The sequence below is a fragment of the Mustela lutreola genome, chromosome 4 (assembly GCF_030435805.1).
Source record: "Mustela lutreola isolate mMusLut2 chromosome 4, mMusLut2.pri, whole genome shotgun sequence".
NCBI classification, from domain to species: Eukaryota; Metazoa; Chordata; class Mammalia; order Carnivora; family Mustelidae; genus Mustela; species Mustela lutreola.
In genome coordinates, this window is record NC_081293.1 from 191,250,562 (window position 1) to 191,268,380 (window position 17,819).

Sequence of the window (17,819 nt, forward strand, 5' to 3'; positions counted from 1 at the left end):
AAAGAAATAGTAATTGTGTTCTCGGGATTATTGATGTCCTTGTAAAAACTGGCTCCCTTCAGGAGAGCCATGCCCCCCAAGCAGGTGACAGTCTTTCCGTTTCTGAAACCCCCCAAAGAATCCACCTTCACCTTGGCACTGTACTGTCCTTATTAAGAAATATTCCTTTCATTTTATACCTCATACTTAGATGTTCATTCTGCCTAGAGAGAAGGTGAACTTCACAGCCTTCAAGTCCCTCAAATTGTCATGTGTTTTTAATCATTGCTGGTGGATTATAGGCCTTCAAGCTGTAGGATTTATGTTAGAAAACATGCTTCTATTTAAAAAAAAAAAAAATTTTATTTACGTAAGTAATCTCTATACTCAACACGGGGCCCGACTTACACCCCCAAGATCACGAGTCATATCCTCCCCATCAGGTGAGCCAGCCTCGTGCCCCAGACAACCTGCTTTTAACAGCATCTGTCTCACCTGCTTTGGGCAGATTCAGTTAGCTGAGATGGAAATTTAACTGTAGACCAGATGATTGGTGTCCCTATTCTGCTGTCCCTGAACTTGGAATATTCTGGGGCAGATCCTACTTGGTGACAGATTCTAAACTATACATTGGCTCGTGTTTGTAACTTCTAAGGTGAAGAGTTCACAGGGGAAGGAATGTCCTAGGAAAATCAGTTTTTAAAAAAAGTGACAGCAGATAAAGTAGTTTGGCCTTGGCCAAAATCTGTTTATTGATCGGAAAAGGGAAGAAGAGCAGAGTACTTCCCCGTCATCTTTTATGTTTGTGGGCCTCATGATGAGATAAAACTTACTCCCTCCCCTCCGACTCGGGCCTCCTGCGGCCTCTGGCCCACTTCCCCTTCTCCCCTGTTATCTAACCTGCCCTGATAGACCTAGGCAGGTGCTCCACAGTCTAAGTAGAAGCTCAGTCCCTCCGTGAAGAGTCCAGAATTCTGGTGTGATTGATAGATCTGTCTGGGAAGTGGGAGAAAGGCCAGAATCCATGGCTGTTACCCCTGCTTCCCACACCCAATGGGTAATAAGGGTGGGGTCAAGGGGATGACACCAAAGCATTATTAGCATCTGGCAGATAGAAATAGCAAAGCTGGAGGAGAAAACTGAAAATCTTGGGAGAGCTGGTCCAACAGATGAGGACTCAGTCTTGGGAAGATACTGAGCTGGAGCAGCCTAACAGGAAAAGATGGCAGAAAGGCACCAGTTACTCTCTCCGGTGAGTTACCCTCCCGTGTTCCCAGACGTTAGAGTCACTCCAGCGGCCACCCCTCACCTCTCCACGCGTGGAAGAGGGTGCAGGTCTGCCACTCCCTGGGAGCACACAGGTTGGAGAGCTGCTGAGCTGCTGTCTGTCCTGGTCTGAGCAATATTTAGAGAGGGCCCAGTGCCTTGGGGCTGGAAGCCTCCTTGTGGCTATGGAGGGGGACAGTGCTGCTGGCCCTGCTGAGGGAGTTCCCTGTGGGGCTGTCCCGCAGGTTCTCCTCCCAGCCCCTCCCCCATACTGCTCTCACACCTGCTTCGACCCCAAGCAGATCAGATGTGGCAGTGGGGGGGGGGGGGGGGTCATGTGACAGAGAGATGCCTATAAATAGCTGGGGGTGGGCATGCTGCCCCAGACGCCTTGGGGACCGGCAAGAGGACAGGCTTAAGGAGCTGTACTGGGGGGAGGACGGGGGCAAGCAGGCCAAGGCCCGGCCCAGGGAGGGAACATGGAGCCAGCTGGGTCCCTGCGGCGTGGGGGCGAACAGAGCTGGTGGGGTAGTGCTCCCCAGTACCAGTATATGCCCTTCGAACACTGCACCAGCTACGGACTGCCCTCCGAGAACGGGGCCCTTCAGCACAGGCTCCGGAGGGATGCAGGCCCCCGTGCCAACACCCGCCCCACACAGGTAAAGTCCTGCGGGGGAAGGGTGGTGGAATCCAGGAGATAGTTGTGTGATGGATTGGGGGAAATTAGGAATTAGGTGAAAAGAGGCAAAAGTGTTCATCTTTTAACTTAAAAAAGTACATGTAATGTGTTCGAAATACGAAAATCCTTCAAAGGGCCAAGCTCAGCCAAGCATGCACTTAGAGACCCATGCAGTTTTATATAACCCTGACTAACGGAACACCCGAATCCTGGGGCACCGGCACAGCGACGCATGCTGGACTAGCTCGTGCTTACATAACGTGCGTGGAGTGACAGGCATGGGAACCCACACCCCTGTGTGTGCAAGCTGTGTCTTACACCCTCACCCCAATGCAGACACCGCCAGAGCTCTCCCTCCTGACCCTCAGCAGAACACGCACAAACACTGCTGAGAAGGCAGAAGGAAGGTGCTAAGAGAAGCAGAGGAAACTAACTGGATTGCTTGTGAGTGATCAAAGATACACCGGGGTCAACAGGAGCAGAAGAAACGCATCAAACTTTTAGGTGGGAAGGGTTGATCAGATAAGAACCTATTCATGGGTAGGGGCCTGGGAAGGTAGAGGTGCATGTTCCTGGGGAGAGGGGATTGGGAGTGTCCAGAATATCCAGGAATAACCTCCCTGCCCAGGAGTGGGGAGTGGTGCGGCGCAGACATCTAGAAAGGGAAAATGGGAGGGCGCAACCACAGGGAAGCTTCGGTTGCCAGAGGTTGCCGTGGATCGACAGGGAAGTGAGGGTCAGTGAGGAAAGGCGGTTGCAGAGTATCAGGATGGATCCTGTCAGGACCAGGAAGCCAGACTTGAAAGGTGTTTTAGCTAAAGATAGGTCCAGGAGCGATGAGGGGGATCTAGACAGGGTGGCACCTGAGGGGGACTTCACGGGTGATCTCAGCATTGGGGGCCACAAGTCTATGAGATTCACGCTGCAGCCTTAGTCCCCAACGTGAGGCAACCCTGGGGAAAGGGGGCAGCGGGGGGATGGGGACACCAAGTCAGAGGAGGCTGGAATATGAGTGGAAGGGAAGGTGCTTCCTAGGGAAGCTGGAGCCTGCTCCGGCCTTGGAACACAGGATGGGAGGGGACAGAAAGACCCGCGCATGGCCTCGGCCCCCCCCCCCCCCCCCCCCGCTCCTCTCACCCGTTCACCAAGCTACCTGGGTGGGGAGAGTGAAAAGTAAAAGGCACTTTCTGCTGACAGTGAGGAAACCAGGCAGATTAACATGGAGCTTCATGCGGGAAAGGACTGGTAAATTAATTTGGGAAGTAGAGTTGGCTTGAAAGCAAAGACAAGGGGTTTGGACTTCAGTTTTCCTCTGTTTAATTTTTATTATGGAAAATTTCAAACTTAAAAATAGACCCATATGATGAATCCCCAAAGCACCCGTACCCAGCTGCACCATTAGCAGTACTTGGCGACATTGCTTCAGCTGTCCTTCCAGGCCCCGCCTCCCTGCTCCACACACTGCTGCTTCTGTCCCTGAGGCCCAGAGGCGGCTTCCCCGCAGCATCCCTTCAGACTTGGGTCGTCCTCTCCCTCCCCAGACCTGCTTTGATGCCGCGCTCAGCCCTGAACCAGCTGGCTCTGATTTGGCTCTTTTCGGTGTTTCCCAGCCAGGGTTTGGGTTTGGAGGACCCCGTCCCTCACCTCCTCCAGCCTAGGACCAGAGGCCGCCGAGACAGCCGGTGGAGAGGGACGTGCCCTAAGCTGCTCGGGTAGTGTCCGCCCTCTGAGGCCAGGTGGGACAGGGAGGGACACACTGTCTCCTCAGTCACTAACCTCCTCCCAGAAGATGAAACAGCCGTGAGCCGGGGCCGTTAGTGTGCGCCTGTCCAGAACTGGGGCGTAAACCCTGCCACTCCTATTGTGAAATCAGATCTCTCTTACCCAGGCTCTCCCAGAACAGCAACACGGCCTGGCCTGACCCTGGCCTCGGAGGACAGACCTAGTACAGTGGGGAAGGACAGACTAAAAGCAGTGAGAGCCCTTGCTCCCCCTGCCCCAAACACACATGTTCTGCACAGCTGAGAGCAGAGGGCTACCAGATCAGAGGGGTGCCGCTCTGCCCTCCCCACACTTAGTGAGCACCTAGTTATCCTGGTCCAGGGAGTCCCTTACCAGGACTGGCTCCTGTTTGTGCACATGAGCACAGGGAGGCAAGGTGGATGGGCTTTCTCTGAGCTTGGCAGAGCATCTGAGGGGCCTCAGAAAGGCCAGACACACCAGGATGGAAAAACCGAGAGGCACCTTCTTGTCTGTCCTCATGAGTCCATGTGAGGATTCCTAGGAAGGAAGGGGGTAGCTAGGGTGGTAGAGAGACAGGGGCTGAAGCACCGTAAGCTGGAACAAAACACCTCAGTGACACGGATGTCCAGTCTTAGCAGAGTTCCTGTGTCTCTACTGCAGAGTAGGACTTGGCCTCCTGGAAGGCCTCCCTTGACCAAGATGGGCGGCGGACGGAGAGAGGGTGAGGACGGTCGGGTAGGTAAGGAGTAGAAGCATGCAGAGAGCTCAGGGCGGGTTCTGCCACAAAAGGGTCCTAGGCCAGGCCCTCAACACCCAGGAGTTTAAAAAGCTGTTTCCCCCCCCCCCCCCGCAGGTCTCTGCACTTCCCTCTTACCTATTTCTTCTACCTCCAGCAAAACAGACCTTTCCCATTCTCTCTGTGTCCAGATTTATGGCCATTACAAACAGCAATTCTCAGACAAGGAGCAGGACACAGGATGCCCAAGAAGACGGGCTCCAGGGAGAGCGTGGACAGCGAGGACGAGGATCACTCTTCTAAATGTCAAGGTGATGGGGCCTGCAGGCTAAAGGCATCTGGAGTGGAAGGAAGTACAGGGACTAAGAGAGTAACTGGGAAGTTCCCGCCCTGCACCCTCCCCCTAGCCACACTCGAGCCCTCCTCCTAGCCACAAAGAAAGGCTTCCCTCCCTGTCTCCTCTGGCTTTGCCTTATTCCCTACTCTCCCACTCGCCCCCCAGGAAGCAAGAGTTTTAGAAGGCATTCAAGTATCCCAAGGGGAATTGGACTGGGGTGCCTTTGGAAGGGACGGGGCACAGGCTGGCAGAGAGGTGAATAGAAGCTTTGCTGAATGACCCAGACAGCAAGACCCGGGCCCCCCCCCCCCCCCCCACCCCCCCCCCCCCCCCCCCCCCCGCTCTTCCAGGCCAGCCCTCGGTCAGAGCCACGGTGGGGACTGGAGGGCCGCTCTCCTTTCCCTTCCTCTTCGCAGGCTGTGTCCACCGCCTGGGACATGTGATGAGAAGAAAATTAGGAGAAGACTGGATCTTTCTGGTGCTCCTGGGACTGCTTATGGCTCTGGTTAGCTGGAGCATGGACTATGTCAGTGCCAAAACCCTTCAGGGTAGGTTCACCGTGGCCCTTCAGCTTCTCCCTCACGATGGCTATTTCTTGAGTTCCTGCCTAGACAAATTGGGTGTTCGGGGAGGCAGGTGTTGCCCAGAGGAGATCTGGCCCAGGCTAAGACCAGACCTGGACCCAGATCCTTTTCTCCTGCCCCTTTGCTGCTACCAGCCAAGCTGACGGTGCCCCAGGACTTTTTTGGTTTGAGCACTGTCCGCCCCGAGTCCCAGGCACCACTCAGTTCTGGGCCAACCGGCACAGTTGCTAACAGTGTGCCTGCTCCAGTGGGGTTGGCAGCACGGTCGGGGCATGAGGACGTTCACGGCACACCGGTGCGCTGCGGCCGTGCGGGAGCGGCGACATCCCCGCCACCCTGGGACTGAACCAGGCTCGTGTCTCTGCAGCCTACAGTGGAGCTATTACCAGATGCAGCCCAGCCTGCCTCTGCAGTACCTGGTCTGGGTCACCTTCCCGCTCACTCTCATCCTCTTCAGCGCCCTCTTCTGCCACCTCATGTCTCCCCAGGCTGTTGGTGAGACGCTGACCCCGTCCTCCCCGCGCCATGTCGTCAGCACAGTGTCGCTGGCCTCCAGACCTTTCCAGTCCGCTCTCTCCTCTGCCAGCCCTCCTGACAACCCTTTCCCCCGCTCTGCCATCGGTCCCCCCCACCCCCCATCTCCAAGTCACTGTCTGGCCATTCTCTCCCTTTGAAACTCTTGCTGGAAGCTGCGCATATCATTCTTTGACCCTTCTAGGCTCTGGAATCCCTGAAATGAAGACGATACTCCGTGGGGTGATCCTGAAGGGAATATCTCACCCTCAAGGCCTTCGTGGCCAAGGTTGTGGCCTTGACTGCGGGGCTGGGCAGTGGCATTCCTGTGGGGAAGGAGGTAGGTCCGCTGGTTCTCCAGCAGAGGGCAGCACTGAGCCCAGAGGGAGCCCCGGGGCACAGGAAGAGGCAGTGCCAAGGGGCACCGGGAAGGAAATCAATACTCAGGAAGTTCCCAGTCCTGACGCAGAATGACAGACCTGTCTGAGCCGGTAGGGACTTAGAGTGGAGCCTCCAGCCTGGCCACTGTGGACATTTGGGGCTGGATAATTCTTGGTTCTGAGGGGCTGCCCTGTACATTATGTAGGGAGGTTAGCAGCACCGTGGCCTCTACTTCCTAGATGCCAGGAGTGGCCCCCCCCCCCCAGTTTTGACAATCAGAATAACTCCAGACACTGGCAAATGTCCCCGGGGTTGGAGGGAATAGAGAGTCTCCCCCAGTTGAGCACCAGTTTCCTTGTTTTAATATGTGGAAGCTGAGACCCAGAAAAAGGCTGTGCTTTTTCCAAGGTTCCGCTGCTGTGCATTCTTGCCTGCTACAGTCGGGGATCCACATGGCAAGCCAGAGTCGTCTTTTCAAAAAGCAATCAGTACTGGCTGACGTCTGCTTCGAACTTCTAATGGCTGCCCAGTCCTTTCACAATAAAACCCCAACTTCTTACTGGGGCTAGGAGACCTGTGCTGATCTGGCTTCCCTCTGGTCCTCTGGTCCTCTCAAGCTGCCCTTCGTTCACTGTGTTTGGGTGACAAGCTCTTCCCGTCCCTCAACCACACAAGCTGTTCCTGTACCAAGGCTCCTGCCCCTGCTGTTCTCTGTTGCTCCTGACATGCATGTGGCTCCCAACCCCTCTCGGCGGAGATTCTGCTCAGCTGTGATGGCTGAGCGCCCTCTCTCTAGTCCCCCACTGCACCCTCGTCTGCCCTGCCTCCTCCTCCCTCACCCTCCCTCCTCTTCTGTCCCCAGAGCTTCCCCGAGATGCTGGTCCACCCCACCCCTTCCTCTCTGGATTGTAGATCCCAAGGGCACACTCTCTGTCTTGCTCACTACTGTATTTTGGGCACCTTGCTCAGTGCCTGGAGACACAAATCTCCTATCCGGACCCCCAGCCCCTGACCTGTCCACTCCTTCTCTCTCTCAGGGCCCTTTTGTCCACATCGCCAGCATCTGTGCTGCTGTCCTCAGCAGGTTCATGTCGATGTTCTGTGGAGTCTATGAGGTAAGGTTGAGAAAGTAAAATGAGGGAAGGGCTGTGCGTGTTCGGGGCCTGGGGGGGGGGGGCTGTCTGTGCTGGGCTGGACGCGATGCTGATGTGGGGCACTGCGCTAACCCACGCTCCCTTATCCTCTTCACACACACCCCCCACCCGCCTACCCCAGCCACCTGTTGCCATCCCCAGGACACCCCTCCCTTCTTGATCCACACCCCTGCTCCAGACCTGCACCCTGCCCAGTTCCTCTGCTGCCCTCCTGTCTACCCCTGTCCCTTGGTCTCCCGAGCCCCCACCCTATCCCTCGTGAACACTGCTGCCAGCCCCAGCGCTCCACTCTCCTCGTCCTGCGTGCTTCTCTGTTGCAGACCGTGTCTGGGCAGCTTGATCTCCTGGTGTCGGCCTGTGCGGTGGGCGTGGGATGCTGCTTTGCAGCCCCTATTGGAGGCAAGTCCCACTTCCTCCCTACCCCGTTCCCCGAGCACGACTTGGAAGGGGGTTGGAGTGGCTGCCTAACCTTTGGGGTGGAGAGGGTGCTCGCCAACGGGACTAGCGGGTGGGCATTCAAGGAGTGACCCAGATCGCAGCCCCTGGCTTGCAGGCACCCATACTTCTCTACTATGTAGAGGGCTGTGTGTTCCTTTGTGGCTGGCGGCTGGTTTATGCAGGCTTTATTGGTACTGTCCGGAGTCCTTTCTGTTTCTCTTGCTACTGACACTTCTTGCCCTGGGCCGTCCCCATCTCCAGCCTCTCTCTGATGAGCACTTATTGCCTGACGTGCCTTCCATATAGTTATCTTTGATTTCATTTTCTGTGTTTGGACTTGCGCTATGAGGTCACTTCCTGTTTGCCAAACTAACTGAGTTTCACTTGGCCTGGGAATCACTGGGGATGAGGGGGCCACTCTGATTCCCTGTGACTTAAGCCTCCCCTTCTGCCTTATTCCCCACCCTTGCTTGTTCTCCATTCCTCTCTGGCCCCCTTCCCTGCCCCTCCCATCTGTCTGTCTGTCTGTCTCTCCCCTAGTAGCAGCCGTACTATTACACTGACATGCTGACGGTGGGCTGTGCGGTAGGAGTCGGCTGTTGTTTTGGGACGCCACTTGGAGGCAAGTGACTCACCCCCTCCTACATCAGTCCGCTGCCCAGGCTGGCTCTCTCCAGCCAGGTTTTGTCAGCATCCCCAAATGCAATATTGCCAGTTAAAACGAAAGTATGGCAAGAATAGCGAACTTTTACTGAGCATTTACTATGTGCTAGTGACATTCTAAGTGTCTCTCTACATTCACTCCTGCTAAAAGCCATATGAGAGCCACAGTGCAGAGGAGAGGAAGGAGAAAACTGATCACAGAGAGGGTAAGGGACTTGAGCGAGCAGGAGAGGCAGGAATGAAAACCCAAGCAGCCTCCCTGGTTCTGTCCTTGTCTTAAAGCCTGTGGATATGGTTGGTCGTGTTTGCCCTCCATTTACAGCTACGTCTTCTACCAGGGGACTCTCCGTAGTTTGTTCTCCAAGGAAAAAATTCCATTTGTGCGTGTTATTAGGACACGGGTGTGTAGGTGGGCCTTACTTAGACCCACGGTCAGCTTTCACGAGGGCTAAAGATGGGAGTTAAACCCTGTAGCTCCCTGAGAGTAGCTTAAAGCTGACATTAGCTCTTTCTGCATGTGGAAGGCCAAGGGTGGCTTTTCGGACTGTCACCTGTGTCCTGGAACGCGAACAAAGGGGTCCAGACAGGGAGAGCAGCTGTACCCGTTTGTTTACGACTCGGTGTGCATTGTAATGGGATTGACGCAGTGGGACTACGCGCATCATTCCTCGGGTCATTGGTGATAAAAAGGACACCCAGCTGACAACTGGGGGAACAAAATTGCTAGAAAAGCCTATGCTTCTTCCACACACCTGCTGTGAGAGCTATCTCTTCAATTATGACAATGTCATCAGTGCCTTCATAGAAGAGTGTCCAGGTAGCTAACAGGACCTGGCTCAGGAATGACGTAGGGATAAGCGTTCAGAGTGAATGGAAGTGCGTCCTGCTCACTTATCCTGACGCTACAGCAGCTCACACAGCTCAAGGAGATCACATCAGCTAGCATCCTCTGCACTCTGGCTCTTGTCATTGAAGTCACTAGGCCCCCCGAGTGAGGGGTGTGTCTGAATTTCTGTACAGGTTAGACATTACATGCTTACACTTATTCCCACTTTCACCTTTCCTTACTCTTTTTGCCTTACAAATCCAGAAGATCTAAACAACATTTTCAGACAGGAAGACTTTTTAAATTTTGGTTTTAATTAGCCAGATTCTTTTAAAATGAAGAGAATCTGGGTTTGGGGTTTTTTGTTTTGTTTGCATAAAACTGGAATTTCTAGGATGAGCGAGGAAGGTTCTCTTGGAGACTTCAGTGGAGACTATAGGAAAGATAAGAGAGTTACAGATAAAACACGCCTCTTGATGTGAGAAAAGGTTCAGGACTGAAAAGTTGAGGTGCCATTTTCAGGATGTTTATATTGAGTACAAGTAATGAATGTCCTGGCAGGTCGTTTTATTTGATTGTTTTCCTTTTTTTTAATGATCATAGAATAATCCTGAAAGAAAAACAATTAGTAATAAGGTAATTTATTCGCTATGTAGCCAACTCTTAATTCCTTACACCACTGCAAAAAGTCTGCTTCCACATTCTGCTAAAACGGCAAGCATCCTTTTTCTTCCGTCACCTGTGCTCTGGGTGCTGTGCTCCCAGGCGCTCCCAGCTGAGAGGGTGGCCAGGCAGACAGACCGGTCTCTAGCCCACTCAAAGACGCGTCTCCAGGGCCTCTTGGGCAAAGTGCAAAGAAGGCTGTGAAGACAGGGTGCTCTGGACAGAAGAAAAGGCATCGCAGAGTCGCGATCTGGGGGCTCTAATCACAGGAGATGAGAGAATCGCTAGAGGATGCAGGGGAACTTATGAGGCTGCATCGTGAGGGTCCTCAGCGGCCACACACAAGAACTTAGATTCTGTCCTCCAGACTAGACTTTGTCCAAATGTGTTTTACAGAACATAGTTCTCCACGGTGTTAATAGATATAACAGGTGAAAGGGCCCCAAGGTCAAATAAGTTGGAAGATGCTATGTTAAACAGACCGACTGGAGAAGTGACCAGAATGTTGGCTCTGCCGGCAGGCATTGCGACCATGCAAACTCTGGCTCAAACACAGCGTTTCCCACAGAGCCCCTTTAGCGAGGAACTTCTCATGAGGCTCCTAGTATCTCACAGATGGACTTTGGGAGATTCGGTCATGGGCGAAGGGGAGCCACAGAAGAATTCTGAACAAGGAAGTGACATGTCAAACTGCACGTTCGTCCGATCCCTTTGGCAAAAGTGTGCGGAATAGAACTGGCCGTGGATTAACAGGATTCATCTGAGATTAACAAGAAGACTATTGTAGCCCTACTGCTAGATGATGAGAGAATGAACTGGATGGGGACAGAGGAGAGAGAGAGAGAAGGGGATGATACACACGGAGTGATAAGAAGTCAAATTGACGGACCTGGAGGTTGATTTTGTGCAAGGTTTTATAAAGGATGAGAGAGGAAGAGGAATTGGGGCCAGTTCCCAAAGTTCATTTTGAAGAAAACTGGATGGCCAGTGGTGCTAGTAAGCCAAACAAGGAATAGAGGAAGTGAAACAGGTCTGGAGGAGTTGATCAATTTTACTTTATTTTTTTAAAAAAAGAGAGATTTGTTTGTTTATTTTGACGAAGGAGAGAGGGGAGGGGTGGAGGGGCAGAGGGAGAGAACCTTCAGGCAGACTCCCTGCTGAGCCCTGAGCTCCGTCCCTCCACCCACGAGATCATGACCTGACCCGAAACCAAGAGTCAAGAGTCAGACGCTTTGCCAGCTGAGCCTCCCAGCTGCCCCCGGTTTTACTGTAGTTGGTTGAGTTTGAAGTTCCTGTGGCCGATCCAAGTGATACCAAATAGGCAGCCAGATGGGTGAGTTTGAAGTTCAGGAACCAAGCTGGAAACATCACTCTGCGACCCAGTAGCATGGAGGCGGCACTTGAAGCCGTGGGCATAAATGGAGCTAAGAGAGTGCGTCTGTGAGTAGCAAGGACAGGACACCAAGGCAAGGAAGGCCCTAGCCTGGGCCGAGGCAAAGGAGCCAGAGCAGGGGCACAGAGAACATCCAGGGTGCCAGGAGAGAGCCAACTCCAGAACCTTAGACACCAGAGAGTTTCCAAAAGCTGTTTGTGTTTGTAAGGCTTTGTTTGCTTTTAGAAGCACATTTTTTCTGTTTGGCTCCGACGAATATTAAAATCAGTTCTCATTCCTGAGGATACAGTGACAGACTGCTAGGGAAAGCATCCCAGAACCACCTCGTAGGAAAGAAAATCTAGCCTAGGGTTTCAAAAAAAAATGGTTGTAAAATACGCACAAGTTGGATAGCTTACACCCCCCGCAAATCAAAGCTGGTTTGGTTTTATTACTACTCAAGAAAAGGAGAGACTTGCCCCACCTGCTTCCCCACTGTGTCAAATCGTCCTTTTAGCCGGAGGACACAGATGCCTCACCTGATGTGATTTGAGGAGCAGGGGCAGAAGGGGTGGCTGGCAGCTCTCTCTGCCCCCAATTCCACGGTCCCTCGCTCCGTTTTCTCAAATTTCACCCGTTCTGTTCTCTTTTGTTCTCTTTCCTTCCCATCCTCTCCTCACGGTTCACACACAGACTAGGCTCTAAGGCTTGATAATGTACCAGGCATGGGATTAGTTAGGTGGGGGGTTCCAAGGAATTTTTGATCCTGCAGAGAACTCTGAGATGGAAACAAATCACTCTGTCTGCAAGTGGCAAGTGCCCAAAAAGTCCCAAACTCTGAGACAGGAAGGTGAGAGGGGCCTTTTCTACTTGATGAGGGCTGCTGGGAATGCCTTCTGGGAGAGGGTGGCGTTTGAGCTCACCACTAGGGCCCTTCGGCCAAGCGCTGCAGCTACTAGACGAGAGGGTAACGGTTGGGCCACCACCCCCCACCCCCATGCTGCAAGTAACTTCCTGTGACTGTGAAATAGAGGGGGGACTCTTGAGGAATATGAGAACTGTAACTTGGAGTACAGAACAGGGAGAAAAAGTGGCTGGGGTGTGAGATGCTCCCTGAAGGGGTAGAGGGGAGCTGGTGGGGGTCTCAGGCAGGCCAGCAACTGTCCACCATGGGCAGAAAGGAGGAGAAAAACCTCATCTGGCTCATGGCCTCTCATGGGGCCAAGTTCTTCCCCATTTATCTGATGATATGCCTCAGTTCCCTGGTTTCTCCTCCTCATTTCTGATAAAGATGAAGTGTAACTAGGTCATTTTGTCACCAATTTTTACTTTGGTTCTAATCAAAGTCCACTCCCTTATTCTTAATATGTTCAAAGGTTACTTTTTTTTGCCGTCTCTTGAATTTTGTTTTTATGCCCTCCCTAGCGTTCCTGACTTTGTCCCTGCCCACGCCTACTGTTGGTCTGTACATCTCCCAACTCCTTTTCCAGTGCACCATCTGCTCTGGGAAACAGTAGTGCTTAGGGCTTTCCATTAGCTCTCCTCCTATCTCATTCACCTTTTTCTTAAGCAAAATCGTTTTTAACTTCTAGCCTCTTGGTTTTTCTCCTTGTTTGGTTCTTTTAAGTCAGGTTTTTATTTTATTTATTTATTTTTTAAACTCTGGGTGAATCTTCTACTTTCTTTTCTTGGAACATCGAGTATTATCAGCTCTCATGAAGTTTTGTTGTTTGTATTTATTTATTTGACAGAGACAGAGATCACAAGTAGGCAGAGAGGCAGGCAGAGAGAGAGGGGGAAGCAGGCTCCCCACTGAGCAGAGAGCCCGATGTGGGGCTCGATCCCAGGACCCTGGGATCATGACCTGAGCTGAAGGCAGAGGCTTTAACCCACTGAGCCACCCAGGCGCCCCTCTCATGAAGTCTTTTTGTGTTCATTTTGGTAATTTGTTTTTTATGAACTTGCCCTACGGTATATGGCGCATGGGAGGAATGTGAGGGCGAGTCCCTATAAATCCCGAGCTCTGCTTCGCAACTCTGTGGAGCACCTGCTCTGGAAAGGTTCTCTCTCCTAACTTCTCTGCAGAAACTTGCATGACTGTGGACATGAGAATCCCACCCAAGCCTACTTTCTAAGGGAGAGAGAGGGAGGACCTCCTGATCTTCCTGGTTTGTGGGTTAAGAACCACCCCCCTCCCACCCCATCCCTCTCCCTCCCCCCCCCCCACCGCCCCCCATCCCCCCATCCCCGTATCTTTGATGGACCACATCCCCGGCCTGCAAACCACTGCCAGCAGGAGCCAGTGTATGGTTTAGAGCATGAGGTTCCAGGAGACCATCGCTTCCCACTACTGCTTCCCTCACGACTTGGGTTTCAGCAAAAGCACCTCAGGCCCGCAGGAGGGAGAGTGCGGGGGAGAGCTGCTGGCTTTCCTCCGCGCCTGACTACCCGCACGGCCCTGCAGGAGTGCTGTTCAGCATCGAGGTCACCTCTACCTACTTTGCGGTGCGGAACTACTGGCGAGGATTCTTTGCGGCCACGTTCAGCGCCTTCGTTTTCCGCGTCCTGGCCGTGTGGAACAAAGACGCAGGTACCCGGGCGGCCTGGGCTGGAGCGGGAACTGGGCTGGGGAACAGAAGTCCTGGGGGCCATTTAGAGAAGGAATGGATGCCATTATTTGGAGAGAGGGCCCAGGGCCCAAGGATATAGGGCGGAGATCTAGGTCATAGCCTGGGCGGAAGGAAAGAGCTGACCCGCAGCGGAGGACTCCAGCCTCCCCCCGGCTCACCCCCTCACCCCCAGCACCGGGTTTCTGCGGTGCTCCCACCGTGATGCCTGGCTTTCCGTCCCTCAGTCACCATCACGGCTCTCTTCAGAACCAATTTCCGAATGGATTTCCCCTTTGATCTGCAGGAGCTCCCAGCCTTCGCCGTCATCGGGTCAGTGGGCTTGGCCGCTTGGCAGTGGTGAACGGGGCGCGGGGCGCGGCTGCGGCCGGAAGGGGCCCCGGCTGGAAGGAGGGGGGCAGGCCTGGCTAAGGGTGCTGCGTGGCTGAGGGCAAGAGCGCAGGAAGGGAGCGTGCACGCCTGGAATTTGTCTCCCGCCGAGGGCGGGTCCTGAAGAGGGTTCCATTGCTGTGTAACTTACGCCCGCAGGATTTGCTGTGGCTTCCTGGGAGCTGTGTTTGTGTACCTGCATCGCCAAGTCATGCTCGGTGTCCGAAAGAACAAGGCCCTCAGCCAGTTTCTGGCGAAGCAGTGAGTCACTGCCCTCCTGTGCCCTACCCGGTTCCATTCTGCTTTCTCCATGAGCCCCTCCCTTTTAATCTTTGTCAAAGGCCGTCCTTGGCTTTAGGTGGCTCGCGATGAAATATGGGAGCCCAATATACCACACAGGGGGGAGCAAGGGGCGTGGCCTGCCCCTTAAAAGTTGCTTTTTGGTGACAAGAATGTCGTGTGTTTAAAGAGCTGAGGCTGCGTGGGCCCAGCTCGCTGGCTCAGCGTGGCGTCCCCCGGGGCTAACTCGCAGGGTTCCAATCTGTTTCTTTTTCAGCCGCCTGCTGTATCCCGGGATAGTCACCTTCATCATTGCCTCACTCACCTTTCCGCCAGGAATGGGTCAATTCATGGCTGGAGAGGTCAGCTCCAAGGAGTCTGGGGGGTGGGAGGGGTCAGGTCACTGAGCCCAAGGCCAGACGCAGCCAGGGCAGGGCCACAGCAGACATTCCTCAGGCTTCTGAGCTCTTTTGCTCAAAGGTAGAACCTCTCCCCCGAAAGAAGAGCAGGAGAGTCCCTCAAGCAATGAGACTGGGGGAGCAGTTCTGTACAGAGCGCTAGTACCTGACATGCTTGGAGACCTCCCCCTTCTGCTTCCTCCTCTCACAGCTGATGCCTCGTGAAGCCATCAGTACCCTGTTTGACAACAACACCTGGGTGAAGCATGTGGGTGACCCTGAAAGCCTGGGCCGGTCGGCTGTGTGGATCCACCCACAGGTCAATGTGGTCATCATCATCTTCCTCTTCTTTATCATGAAGGTACCCCTCCTTGCACTCCTAACCCCTTAAGCTTCTGTCCCTTTTCAACCGGGAACCCACGGTTTGCCTAAGAACTTCATTGGGGCTTTGTCCGACCTAAAGAGAAATAGCTATGCTCCCATAGCCTAGGTGAGTTGCTCACCTACAGAAGTGAGCCCATATCTGGGTTAATTGCTCCCTTCATGTCAACCTAGCAATGTTGCCATAATTACCATAAGCCTGCTAAAGGTTCTACTTGCTAAATGATCAAGACGTCACAGCAGCCTAGTAAATGAGGAACAGACAAGGTTGAGCAACTTAGATAACTGTGTAAACACCCGGCATAAATTAACCAAATCCCCCACATATTAGATAATTAGGTACTTCATTCTCCTATATCCAGTGATCTATCTTTAGATGATTTGCATATCCATTTGTCCCTACCTAGTGGGTAATCTCTTTTCTAGAATTGCCAAAGAGATTAAATATTTAACTCAATTTTTTAGTGACTATAAATAATTTTTAAGACTTTATTTATTTCTTTAGAGAGAACATGCTCTTGAGCTCAGGGAGGAACAGAGGGAGCAGGAGAGAGAGAGAATCTTACCCAGACTCCCTGCTGAGCATGGAGCCCAACATGGGACTCAATCCCACAAACCTAGGATCATGACCTGAGGCAAAACCAAGAGTCAGACACTTAACTGACTGAGCCACGCAGGCGCCCTATAAGTAATTTTTATACATGTTGTTATTTCCCCTTTTGCTGGTGAGGCCATGAGGATTTTGCCACTTGCAAGCTATTTTCTCTTCATTTCAATTAGGGAACCAAAGCTGGCCTCTTCCACGTCTTCATAGGCTTCTCAGTCACTGCTTTATACAAACACACTCTTATTTCCACGCCCAGTTGTACATCTATTACAACTGCTGCTTTCCCCATTTTGTTTTCTTTCTCCGTGATTGCCTTATTACAAATCCTATGTCTTGCCTGAATGATCCAGCATTTTCCTCTGTACATTAAGGTTCTCATTCAAAAGTCTGTCCACACTGAACGTTCATGCTTTTGAATATTCACTTATTCATGACACATTTTTTGAATCTATATTTTCCCAGGATATGAGTCACTAAGTTATATTTACATTATAATAGCTGTCATGGGATCATTTATTCCATAAATGTTATTACACACCTACCGTGTGCCAAATATATAATATTTGATTGTTGTACTTTGGCAAATCTCATGCTTATGGTTGAAAAAAATGTCTTTGTTTTTGGCTGCTCCTTTAATGTACTTGTCAAGGACCCTGTGATTAAAGACATCAGGTGCTTGACACACCAGGTTCCAACTTTGTGACTTATATTCTCAGGATTTGCTCTGGGTTTCTGGAAACTGCATCTCTGCATGTTCTTTCCCGTTCTGCTCCATGGTGGGTCGGCAGCTTCAATATTTTGTACACCCACTTTATTACCTTCAAAAGATTTGATATTTTCATCGTAAGTTCGTTCTCAGCCTTGTTAAGGAATTGACTTTAGGACTTTCAATACAGACTTCCTCTTCTCTAACTTATAAATCCCAGCTTCCTGTAAGTAACCAAATCCAAGCTTTGATAGCCTCTCAGGATTTATTGTTCAAGGATAATGATTGCGTTTTCCTGTTGTTCCTCTAGACTGAACTATATGGTAACTTTGGGATCATACATATTTTTAAAATGTCAAGCTCTTGCAAAGTTTTGTAGAAACAAAATACCATATATTTTTCGCCATTTCCCCTACACCTCACCTCACCTCCCCAGATTCCCAAGTATGTATCTGGATTTGACTTCACAGATTAAAGTTTATTCTGGGAGGCCTACTTGGATTATACAGCAGGACTCAACTGTATGTCGCTATTATTAATTTCTCACTGAATCACATCCTTGATAATGTTTACATCATGCACGTAACAGGGGAAGAAACTCACATACTTCCTGGGCTATATTTCAAGCCTCACAGTTTGCATCAGGCCTATGCCATTCCATAATATTTAAAAATGTAGGGGCATCTGGGTGGCTCAGTGGGTTAAGGCCTCTGCCTTCGGCTCAGATCATGATCTCAGGGTCCTGGGATGGAGCCCTGCATTGGGCTCTCTGCTCAGTGGGGAGCCTGCTTCCCTGCCTCTCTCTCTGCTTGCTTGTGATCTCTGTCTGTCAAATAAATAAATAAAATCTTAAAAAAAAATAAAAATAAAAATGTAACTAATACCACTCATTGCTATAAATCCATGGTGTTGTCCAATTATCACTGTTTCCAGCATTTTCACTTTTCTGTAATTGGACCCATATGCATCCATCCCTTTATCTGTTCCTAAGTGTAGATGATAGGCTACATAACCAAATTAGAATATGAAAGTGACTGGAACTGTTTTTCCACAGTCTGGTTTGAAATTTATTCTGTATGGGCTTCCGGCCGGTATTCACACAGGCAGATAAGGTTCTC

The 17,819-nt window shown here is 51.8% G+C and overlaps 1 protein-coding gene across 1 annotated transcript in view; it reads left to right on the forward strand.

The window, feature by feature from the left end:
* Window positions 1–1,650: 1,650 nt before the first annotated feature.
* CLCN1 (chloride voltage-gated channel 1) overlaps window positions 1,651–17,819 on the forward strand; it is a 29,382-nt gene continuing 13,213 nt past the window's right edge. The window contains 14 exon segments of the mRNA XM_059172117.1: window positions 1,651–1,904; window positions 4,595–4,643; window positions 4,646–4,714; window positions 5,157–5,299; window positions 5,699–5,819; window positions 6,043–6,092; window positions 6,094–6,177; window positions 7,256–7,333; window positions 8,354–8,432; window positions 13,799–13,924; window positions 14,189–14,273; window positions 14,490–14,591; window positions 14,887–14,971; window positions 15,219–15,368. Coding sequence (XP_059028100.1) covers window positions 1,725–1,904; window positions 4,595–4,643; window positions 4,646–4,714; window positions 5,157–5,299; window positions 5,699–5,819; window positions 6,043–6,092; window positions 6,094–6,177; window positions 7,256–7,333; window positions 8,354–8,432; window positions 13,799–13,924; window positions 14,189–14,273; window positions 14,490–14,591; window positions 14,887–14,971; window positions 15,219–15,368 — 1,401 coding nt within the window. The 5' untranslated portion in view covers window positions 1,651–1,724.